Raw genomic sequence first — 12173 nt, 5'->3', positions numbered from 1 at the left:
GTATTGGGGGTGGACCAACCGATGGTACAAAACCCTTAACTGTAAAATTCTTGTTTTGACTTGTGTCATCAACCTTTCGGAGTCTTTATATTTAATTGTCGAGACTTTGGGTTTTGGGGAGAAGTCTTTTATTGGTTTCCTGGAGGAAAATTCGTCTGTGGGTCAACCACTCTTGGAAGTATCAGAGAACGAAGTGCTAGGGTTTCCAGCTTTCTCCCGCCAAGGTTTGGATTTGGTTGGACATATAGAGGCGGGTTCTTAGGGTTTGAAGGAGGGTAACCATCCCCCCATTCTTGGTACTGGTGGGCAAGCTCTGGACTTTGAAGATTCCCCGAACATCATTTGGCACCAAATGATCTCTATGAGGGTATACCGATATTTGAAAGCCATGAGGACGAAGAAAATACTTCAATTTCCCCTTCAGTTAATGGTCAGTCCTCAGGCCTGAAAAGGAAGAAGGGGAAGGTGATAAGAAAGAAGGCAGAGAAACCAAACTTAATTCTAGGGGTAGACATTCAGATGGATGAAGCTATGGATGCATTGGAGCGCATCATAGTGGGACGGGTAAAGGGAAGACAATTTACTGCTAATTTCATCAAGGAATGGAGCATAGGGTCGGTTACACAGACGGAGGTAATTTGTTTAACAAGGGGTTGGTTCATGGTTCGTTTCTCTAATGTTGATGTTGTAGATTGGGTTCTTGAGTGAAACTGGGGTTTCGGGAAAGCCCCGATTTTCTTCAAAAGATGGACACCCCTCTTTGATGAACAAAGAGAAAGATTAGGAGAGATCCCAGTGTGGGTGCGTCTTTTGTCACTTTCTCCTCAGCTTTGGTTGATGGATGTCTTCAAGGTGATTGGGAACATTCTGGGTACTTTTCTGGATGTTGATATGTCCTTTCAAGTTACTATGGAAAGAAAGGTGGCACGTATTTTGGTTAGGCTGGACCCGAGGGAGGGTTTGGCAGATTTGATGCAGATCCAGGTGGAGGGCTACTCTATCACTCAGGTGCTCAACTATGAACAAATACCCTATAGATGCCATCGTTGCCACAAACATGGCCACTTGGCAAGGGACTGTACATTGGGGTTTAGACGTCGAAGGAAAAATAGGGTGGAGCTGGTTCAAGAAATGCAGGAGCAGCCTGAGGATGTTATTATGGAGCAGGCAACATTTCCTGGGGGGCAACAGGCAGAGGTTACGGTTTAGGTTGTGGTCAATGAGGATCATCGGGCAGTTCCTATTGAGGCTGAAAGATTTGCAATTGTACACTTACAGGACAAGATTGTAGAGGTGGAGGCATCTCATCCTGCGGGTACCGTTACTCCCCCCCTCCCTCCTTCTCTTTCGTTTCTGTGTATGCCCATTGTGGATCCTATACTCGGGCTTGGTTCTTCCAGGCCTCTTATGGACTTCACTTCTCCTCAATGCAATATCTCTTTGGCCCTTGACGATATTATTACTTCGATTCCAATATTAAATCTTTCGAGACCCTCTGTGGTGGGCTCTGGTCAACCCACCCCTTCTGTTTATTGCCCTAATAAGCCTCATTATAACCTTCGTCCCTGGGACAAAATAGAACATCTTGATGATCCTGTGGGTGGTCTTGGCCTACTATTTGACACTGTAGGTCCTCCCAAAACTCAGGGGAGGAAAACGAACATTTCAAAGGCCCATTTAAAAGCAAATCTTGACATAGCTGATGGAAAAAAAATCTCCCTCAAAGGGTCGCTTAGAGCAGCGATGACCCCTATGGCAGTTTCCAAATGATCTTGTTATCCTTCAATTGTAGAGGGATTTCCAGTCCCCAAAAAAAGTTGGCCTTAAAACATTTATTTAAGAATGTCTGTTGTGATGTTATTATGCTTCAAGAGACTCTTGGTCCTAAGGATTCTGTAATAAATATCTTGAGAACCATGTTGCCTGGTTGGTCCTTTGTGGCTTTGGATGCATGCGGGTGTTCAGGGGGCTTGGCAATGGGGTTTAAGGATAGCTATTTAAAACTCTTAAATTCTTGGGGCTCTGATCTGATGCTTGGAGCAGAGGTTTACTCCTCGGAACTCTGTTCAAACTTAACTCTTTTAAACATTTATGGACCTTGTAAGGGATGTATCCCTTTTTGGAATAAATTGTTTTCAAAATCTTTGCTTAATTGTTCAAAGCTTGTGGTGGGAGGGGATCTCAATGTCTCCTTAGGGTTATCTGAATCCTGGGGACCAAATGCACAGGTGGACCCTTTGGCTGATTTCTTTCTAAACAAGATTCGGATGGGGAGATTTATTGATGTTGATCTTCTGAAAGAAAAACCTACCTGGAGAAATAGGAGGGTGGGTGAGGCAAGGGTGGCAAATCATTTAGACTGGTTCCTGATTAAAGAAGATCTAGCTACTCATATTCCTTTCTTTCGCCAGTGGGTTGGTTCTGGGGGTGATTCAAATCACTTTCCAATTTTTCTGGAACTAAAAGGGGCCAGTAGGAAGCCTGGCTCTCCTTTTAAATTCAACTCTTCCTGGCTTAAATATTTGTCCTACAATAAGTTGGTTCGTGAGATTTGGAGTTCTCAGAACAGTATACTGGGTTTATCCCTTGCCCAATCATTTATGGAGAAGCTAAAAAAATTAAAACAATCAACTATCTCTTGGGCTAAGGAAAAATCTTTAAGGGATGAAGCGGTTTTAAAATCCATTGAGATCGAATTGGAGGCTTTAGAAAGTCTGGAAGGGGATGGTTATGAGACGGAAGAGAAAAAGAGAAGGATAAAAGCTAAGGAGGGTGAAAGGTATAGGATTCTAAAAGACATTGAAGAAAAGTGGAGGCTAAAAAGTAGAGTTATTTGGCTTGAGGTTGGGGATGAGAACTCCATTTTTTTTCAGAACTATGCCAAGGGCAAAAAAAACTCAAACATTATCTGGGAATTGAAAAACGATGAAGGGGTTTCGGCATCTTCTTTCAGCGAGTTGGCAGCTCTGGGGGTCTGTCATTTCAAATCCCTGTTTAAAGCTCCTCCTGAGGCCACCATTGTTGAAGTCATTCGGGTGGCACAAGTCTTCCCCAGCTTTGTTGAAGAGGATGATAATGATATCCTCATGGCCCCTATTTCTAAGGGGGAAGTGGAGGGAGTTCTTCATTCTATGCAAAAGGAGAAGAGCCGGGTCCTGATGGTTGGACGGTGGAATTCTTCCAACATTTTTTCGACCTAATGGGGGATGAACTAGCGGGACTGGTGGAGGAGTCCAAAAGCAGGGGTTTTGTGCATGATCCACTTAATACAACTTTCCTAGCATTAATTCCAAAGTTCGATGATCCTCAAAGCTTTGATGACTTCAGACCCATCTCTTTGTGCAATTGTACATACAAAATTATTGCCAAAACTATTGCAAAATGATTAAAACCAATCCTTTCAAAAAATATTTCACAAGAATAGTTTGGGTTCCTTGAGGGTCGGAAAATCCATGAAGCCATTGGGGTGGCCCAGGAATCCCTGCACAGTATCAAAAGACACAACAAAAAGGGATGATAGTTAAGATTGATCTTTCAAAGGCTTATGACAAGATTAGCTGGATGTTTTTGCGTCTTTTGATGACTCACCTGGGTTTCAATATTGGCTTTATTAATTGGGTCATGGGTTGTATAACTAATGTGAGTTTTGTTTTTCTCATCAACGGGGCAACCTCTCCTTTTTTCACGAGCCAGAGGGGTCTTCGTCAGGGATGCCCTTTATCACCACTTTTGTTCCTTTTTGTTGTTGAAGGTTTGAGTCAATTGATTCATTCTGCCATCAGAAGGGGTGAATATAAAGGCATTGAAATTGCTATAAATCTCTTTATTTCTCATCTTCTTTTTGTGGATGACATTTTACTGTTTTGTGATGGGTCTAGGGGAGAACTTGCTCAGCTGCAGTCAATTCTGGATTTATTCCTTAAGGCAACCGGGATGAGTATAAATGCACACAAATCCTCTATTACTCACAATGGGCTCTCTAGGGAGGAGATAAATAGATCTTTATCCATTTTTCCCTTTGAAGTTAATCCTCTGTCAGAAAGCCTCAAATACCTTGGGTTCCTCTTAAAGTCGGACTCCTACAAGAAATCAGACTGGAAATGGTTAGTTACAAAAATTGAAAAGTGTGTCAAGCATTGGAGCTTTAAGTGGCTCTCTAGAGTAGGGCACTTGGTTCTTATTAAATCGGTTTTACTAGCCATCCCAGTTTACTGGATTGCACTTTCTTGGGTCCCGAAAGGAATTCTTTCTCTAATTCAGAAAATATGTGGTCGATTTTTATGGGCGGGCTCAAAGGAAGATGATGTTCTCCCATGGGTGGCCTGGGAGAAAATTGCTCGTCCAAAAGATAAGGGTGGGTGGGGCATAAAGGATCTCACATGTTTCTCTCGCTCTTTGGCAGTAAAATCAGGCTGGAGCCTTTTAACCAAGGACAACCTATGGACATCTATGATAAAAAGGAAATATATAGATCCTTTGGACTTTGTTGTTTGGTTGAGAACTCTGGGAAAGTCCTCAAGAAACTCTTTGGTCATCTGGAAGGCTACGATTGAGTCCTTCGACATTGTTGATGAAGGTTTGTCCTCGCTGGTTGGGGATGGTTCTAGTGTTCGAGTGGGAGTGGACCCTTGGGTTGGTTGTAATGAGGCTTTCACTCTTCCAAGGGAGCTGAGAGAGTCACTTGCTGCCAAGGGGATTTATCTTCTCAATCAAATCTCAAATGAGGGAACCACTTCTTTTTGGAACTAAGGTTGGAAGTCGGCTGAGGAATTAGACCTCAAGCCCCAGTGGGAGGGTGTTTGGCAGGACTACACTATGGAATTGCAGAGAACAAACGTTTGTATAAGGGATAGGTTGATGATCTCTGATGGGTCTACTCTCCCAGTGGTTTTTATGCTCTGAAATTTGGGTACAACCTTAAAATGGATCGGAGGGGGGGTGGATTTTGGCACTGGTGGTACAAGCTTTTGTGGAAACTTAGTTGCCCAGCAAAATCCAGACTCTTTTTCTGTTGCATTCTTAGGAACAAAGTCCCAACCTGGGAAAACCTCCAAAAAATAAAAAAACATGGTTTGGGTTGGTGCACCCTCTGCAAAAATTCTGAAGAAAGCTCTTCTCATCTCTTTTTAAGTTGTCCTTTTGCTATAAGTATATGGGATTTATTTCTGAAGGTTATTGGTATTAATACGCATTGGTTTGAAACCCTAATCATGGCGGAACCCTAGGGTTTCTGGGCAACGGTTATCGAGCTTTTTCCACCAGCGAAAGATTTTGGAAGGTGCAGGATGGTTTTCCATGTGGGTCTGACCGCGGGTTAGGGATTTTTTAATGTGTTTTGACCTCTAAAAATGGGCATGTCGGTGGACATATTATAGTTGTTTTGTGGATTCTCACCCGTTGTTTTATCCGAACTCCGTTTTCACACAGCAGCCTGCATTCCCCTGGTCATACGGCGGTCAGGTATTACTGTCGGTTACTATGGTTGAAGAGGACCTCATGGATTACGAGGAGGACCCCATGCCAGAACAGGAGATTTGGGCGCATCAAACTGCCCCGGTCATGGGCCCCTGGCAGAATAAACCGCTTCGGACGACAGCTGTTGTTCAGATGCCGCTACACCCGCCCTCCACCGGAAAACGGCAACATCCTGCTGTCAACGTTGAGGACTTACCCGGCCTAGAATGTCCCCCCTCTCTCCGGCCACTCTGAATCTCCTCGGCACCAGTATTCAGGCATCTCCAACCTTTGACTCCCCCCTGCCATATACCCCGCAGCATCCCCTACCTTATCCCCCGCAGCATTCCTTGCCTATGAACCCTCCCTCCATTTCCTTGGCTCAGGCTGGCCCTTCCAATCCCCCGCGGCCTGCACAATCATTCATACATCTGGGCTCGTGCAGTTTCAACCCTCACTCCCCGATACGCTCTGGATGCTTCAGCTCTCCAATTCCGAATCCTCGACCTGCCTTATCGGCCCAGCACAGCTCCTCGGAACCGTGCAGAAATTTGCTCAGAGACTATCCTACGGGCCGGCGCACAGACAAGCTAAAAAAGGGTCGGTGCCTCAGAGCAGTGGACACTGATATTAATCTGACTTTTGGTGAAGACGTTCCTATGGCGGATGCTATGGACACGGCGAGGAAAGTTCTGGTTGGTCGTGTAAGAGGCAGGAACTACACTATGGAGCGTCTGCATCAATGGACCATGGAGATATGGGGTTCTCTGCTAAAAGAACTTCCAGTTATTAGGGTTTTGGCCAGAGGATGGTTTGCCCTCCGCTTTCATAGGGAGGAGTACACAGATTGGATTTTATCGCACTACTGGCATATTGAGCTAGCTCCAGTACTGTTGAAGAGATGGGATCCACTTTTCGATCCGGAGCGTGAACAACTTGGAGCAGGGCCTATTTGGGTCCGACTACCCGGTTTGCCAATGCAGTTTTGGACTCCACAGGTGTTCAAACGTATTGGAGATGCACTGGGGACTTACCTTGAGCATGACCAGTCCTACGAAAAGACTGGCATTATGACTATGGCGAGGATTTTGGTACATCTTGACACCAGGGCAGGGCTGGAAGAAAAAATCACTCTACACAGGAGACACTTCTCGCATAAACAACTTCTGGACTATGAAGGAGTCCCATTTCGCTGTAGGAGGTGCCACAAAGTGGGTCACCTATACAAGGATTTCCCACTGCTATCTTCGGTGACTACAGAAAACTCGCGGGGGACAAAGCAACAGACCTCTGAAGAGCTGAACAAGGGAGAACAGAAACATGGAGAGGCACCAACTGAGGTGGCGAAGGGTGCTACACAAAAGGCAAAAAACCGGCGAAAAGCTCCAACCTCACCTCCTCGGACTCGCTCCAAATCAGCTGCGGAAGCTCCTTCTCTCCCGGGTAATGGATCTTTCCCCATATCCTCTGCACTTTTTTCAGATGTTATGTTTACTACTCTGCATACATCTTTGCATCCCCCCTCCTCTGCACATTGCTCATTCCCCTCCATCCCTTGCTCCATCTTTCCTCCTCCCCCCACTTTTTCCACTACACCTACTTCCCTCAGGGATATTTCCACCTCCCCTACTCACACTTCCTCCCCTTCTGGGACGGGATCCCATCCCTACAATCTCCGATCCAGAGCTCGACCTAAGACTCCGCATTTAGGGTTGGGCCTTTCCCCTGGACAGCCCAAGAAATCTAAACCTACCAGAGGGCGCCCATCCAAGATCAAAACTGCCATCAAGTCGGCGGTGGCAGATGTTGCGAGGGGCCGTCAAACCACCATTGATAGGGCGCTTAGAGCAATTGAGCCCTCTGCCCTGGTCTCCCCATGATTTGGCTCTCCTACAACTGCAGGGGATTAGCCAACCCCAAGAAGAGATTGGCTCTCAAGAGGCTTTTATATGGTACCAATTGTGACATCCTCTTCCTACAAGAAACCCTTGGCACTTCTGACACCATTACCAGAACCCTCCACTCTATCCTGCCGGGCTGGTTTTTTCAGGGCATGGATGCCATCGGCAGATCCGGAGGTCTAGCTATAGGTATAAACCCTAAAGCTGTCAAGCATATATCCACCTGGGGCGGATTGGGATTCATCGGAATGGACATTTTTGTGGGAGAGCTCGGTTACCAGTTAAAAGTGATTAACATTTATGCCCCTAATCAGAACATAATGGAATTTTGGCACAATTTGTTGGAACACAATCTTGTTTCAAGCACCTCCATTATAGGGGGGGATTTAAAATTTTCTTTGGGAATGGAAGAATCCTGGGGACATCATTCCCAGATCGACCCTATTTCGGATCAAATGAGCACTCTACTGGATACATACAAACTAGTAGATGTTCCTATGAACAAGAAATTGCCCACTTGGCATAACAGGAGGACGGGGGATGTTGCACTGGGCCGGAGATTGGATCGATTCTTGATCCACGAAGATCTCCTCCGTAACATTCCCCTATATAGACAATGGGTTGGTACTGGAGGATTTTCTGATCACCTCCCCATATTTCTTCAAATCTCTGGACCCTCCAAAAAGCCTCGTGCCCCATTCAAATTCTTTACTGGATACCTAAAAGATCCTGACTTCATCAACCTGGTGACTGAGTTCTGGAGAGCACAACCACCTCTCAGGGAGCAGAGAATGGCTGCGGATTTCTTTATTCGACTTCAAACACTCAAGACTATGACAGAGGAATGGTCAAGGAGGAAGAAATTGAGAGATGAACAACATCTTAAAGACATTGAACTACAGATTGCTCAGCTCACGGATGAACAGGGGCTTGGCTTCTTAATGGATGATACAAAATTACATCTGATTAATCTGGAGAACCAAAAGATAAAGATGCTACTGGAAAAGGAAGAACAATGGAGGTTGAAAAGTAGAGCCATTTGGCTACAAGCGGGAGATGGAAATACTAAATACTTCCACAACTTTGCAAATGGTAGAAAGGCCACCAACACTATTTGGCAGCTGCCCTGTGAGCCAGATGGTTGGGCCTCTACACACCCTCAATTAGCCAGGTTGGGGAATACCCATTTCAAAAGACAATTTACAGCGCCGACAGCCATCAATCTACCAGACATCATAAACTTGGCAGGTCATTTTCCCAGATTTGTGGATCCGGATGTTGTTGAGGATTTGATACAACCGGTTACCATGGAGGAACTGGAAGGAACTCTTAAATGGTTCAAGAAGGACAAGAGTCCTGGCCTGGATGGCTGGCCAGTGGAGTTCTACTCGGCTTTCCTGGAGTTGCTGGGACAGGATCTGCTGGCGGTCATTGAAGAAAGCAGAATTACTGGACACATCCATCCCCCCATTAACTTCACTTACTTGGCCTTGATTCCTAAGACTGATTCACCAGCCTCTTTTAATGATTTTAGACCCATATCCCTTTGCAACTGTCTGTACAAAATCATTTCTAAAATCATAGCCAACCGCATCAAGCCCATATTATCTAACCATATTTCTCAGGAGCAATTTGCTTTCCTCCACCATAGACATATTCAGGATGCCATTGGCACAGCCCAGGAAGCCCTTCATTCCATTAAACACAAAAATCTCAAGGGACTCACGCTCAAAATAGATCTGTCAAAGGCTTTTGACAAAGTGAATTGGCTTTACATCAAGATGATTATCACTCATTTGGGGTTTCCCCCTGCTCTCATCAACTCGATCATGGGGTGCATCTCCACTGTTTCTTTTGCCATTCTAATTAATGGATCTGCTACTCCATCCTTTTATATAGATAGAGGGATAAGGCAGGGATGCCCTTTATCACCACTACTTTTCTTATTAGTCATGGAAGGATTGCTCAGACTCATTGCTTCAGAAAAAAGAAGAGGAGGCCTCCGAGGACTAAAAATCATGGAACAATACTACCTGACACATCTACTATTTGTAGATGACATTTTGATTTTCTTGAATGGGAGTGTCCAGGACACCACTACTTTGAATGAGATTCTAAATCTATTCTGCAGTGCCACGGGAATGGAGATAAATACACCATTTCCCTATCTGAATGTACTCAACAGGAATCTCAGCTAGCCATACAAAAATTTCCATTTCAAGCTACTGATTTGATGGAGGGGCTCAAATATCTGGGGTTCAGACTAAAACCAGATGGATACAAAATTGCAAATTGGACCTGGCTCATCATAAAAGTGGAGAAGAGAATTAGTTGTTGGTGTCACAGATTCCTCTCTAGGGCAGGCAGACTAATCCTCATCAAATCAGTCCTCGAAGCCACCCCGATTTACTGGATGTCACTCGCCTGGATTCCAAGAGGGGTCCTTCACAGAATTCAACAAATCTGTTGCAAATTCCTCTGGAACGGAAGAAAGGAGGGCAAACCATTTGCCTGGGTTAAATGGACCAAAATTGCTACTCCAAAGAAGTGGGGAGGATGGGGACTAAAATTACTACCGGCCTTTGCTCAAGCCTTGGCAGCAAAACAGAGTTGGTTATTACTAAAGCAAAAAAGTCTTTGGGCTGAGGTTATTATACACAAATATATCTGGTCGTCTACTATCATAGACTGGATTAGAAGTCCATCTTGGAACAGGAAAGGCATTTCGGTGATTTGGAGGGCCATACTCAATTCAATTCCCATTATCAAGGATGGCTTACTATGGAAAATAGGCAATGGAGCCTCAGTCCGTATTGGAGTAGACCCATGGGTGGGTAGTGGAAATTCACATCAACTACCAGTTGGACTGATAACTCACCTAAACAGCAGGGGCATTAAGTTTCTTGGACAGATTGGGGATCAACAGAATTCAACTTTTCATACACAAGCTTGGCTGACCGAGCTGAACTGGCACATACCAAATGAATGGAGTAGAACATGGCAAATCTATTTACGGGCACTCACAGAATCGCATGTTAGATTAAAAAATGCAGAGGATGAACTGATTTGGGCACACTCAAAATCTGGACAATACCCATATAAACAGGGCTATGACATAATCATTGCAGATATAAAACTGGAGGTCTTAAGGAGCTGGTGGGTCACCTTATGGAAATTAAAAGCTCCTTTATGTACCAGACTGTTGATGTGGAACATAATAGAAAATAAGATCCCCACTGGATCCTATCTGAAAAGGAGGGCTTTTTTGGGTCCTACCCAGTGTGTCCTATGTCTCCAAGAAGAAGAATCGACCCAACATCTTTTCCTCACTTGTCCGACCACCAGGAGCATTTGGTCACAAGTCCTTCAAACACTAAATATGACTATGAACTGGCAGGGGGCTGATATTATAACGGCTTGGGACGATTGGTGGAGTACTTCGGCTGTGGAGAAAACTAGAAACCTTCCATTACTTGTTTCTTGGTACATATGGCTCAAGCGAAATATCAAAATCTTTGAAGATAAATCGGTCAACTAGAACCTACTCCCTCTGCAAATTTGTGCTGCTTTTGATGAACTTCCAAATGATGATAGCCAAAAGAGACCTAGAATCATTCGGCAAGAACAGATAAACAGAACAATACCTTGGGCCTATTTTGACGGTGCTGCCCAACAGCATGGCTGTGGGGGTGGCATATGTTTCTACCTATCAGAAGAACACTACTTCCAGATTTGTATGGGTCTGGGACCGGGCACAAACAACCATGCTGAATTGATCTCATTACGCCATCTGTTATACTTTGCCATTCTGAAACATTGCCGAAATATACAAATTTATGGAGATTCAAAGAATGTGACTGATTGGTTTAACAACTCAGTTGTTTGCTCTGCTTACTCTTTGAGAAATATTATGGAAGAAATTGTTTTTTCAAAACATTCTTTGATCAGATTTATGTTTCTCACATCTACAGGGAAAGAAATGAAATTGTTGACAGGCTATCGAAAGAAGCGACGCATCACCCTCTAGGAGAGTGGATGATCGTCGAACATACACCTGCAGGAGTCTATCACTATTTTCACAGGGCATATATAGATGGGGGACTACAGAGGGGCAACAACCTCTAATTTAACAGCACTTTGATTTTGAACTTTATATGAAATTTTGCTCATGTATATATCAGATTGTAAATATGGACATCTACACCCGTGTGGGTAATTTTGAACTTTATTTGTGGTTTTCGAACCAACATAGTACACCCTTTGGGTTTTATTGTATATACTTGTTTTGGACAGTGGACAAACAACCACGTTTACAGCATATGCCCTCGGGCATCCACAACATGTAATTTCTCCTTTGAAATTATGAATTTTCTTTACAAAATAAATAAATACGCATTGGTTTGGTTTTTCCTTGGTGGAGGCTTAGCATAATTGGTGGACATCTTCACCTGATTCTCATTAAGAAACATTCCCCCGATTATTTGTTGGGGCATTTCGCTGGCTCGGAACAAATATATTTTGATGGACCAACCCTCAAATCCCTATATTATTGCTATTCAGTGTGCCTCTATCTATGAGTTGATTCCTCACACCACTCTCGCTTTAGCTTGTTGGAACATTCAAGAAGAAATCATTAGACCTGATATACCGTGGGCATATTTCGATGGGGCTTCAAACACTCATGATCGATGTGGGGCAGGGATCATAATTCACATAAATGATCACAAAATCCTAAAAGCTTCAGTGGGAATTGGCACTGGTTCAAACAACTATGCAGAACTAAAAACTTTGAAACTTATTTTATGTTGGTTAAGACAG

The 12173-nt window shown here is 44.1% G+C and overlaps 1 protein-coding gene across 1 annotated transcript; it reads left to right on the top strand.

The window, feature by feature from the left end:
- Window positions 1-1916: 1916 nt before the first annotated feature.
- LOC149205085 (uncharacterized) lies at window positions 1917-3200 on the top strand. The gene has a single exon (XM_089397295.1). It carries the CDS (start codon window positions 1917-1919, stop codon window positions 3198-3200), a length of 1284 nt encoding a protein of 427 aa, XP_089253421.1.
- Window positions 3201-12173: the final 8973 nt, after the last annotated feature.

The sequence above is a fragment of the Pinus tabuliformis genome, chromosome 1_2 (assembly GCF_031772625.1).
Source record: "Pinus tabuliformis cultivar Carrire ecotype Pingquan chromosome 1_2, CPIR1, whole genome shotgun sequence".
NCBI lineage: Eukaryota > Viridiplantae > Streptophyta > Pinopsida > Pinales > Pinaceae > Pinus > Pinus tabuliformis.
Note: the sequence above shows the minus strand (reverse complement) of the source record. Positions and strands in the feature narration are given on the sequence as shown.

Excerpts from the sequence above, each read along its gene's own strand:
- LOC149205085 (XM_089397295.1), top strand. The coding sequence starts at position 1,917 with ATGTTGCCTGGTTGGTCCTTTGTGGCTTTGGATGCATGCGGGTGTTCA.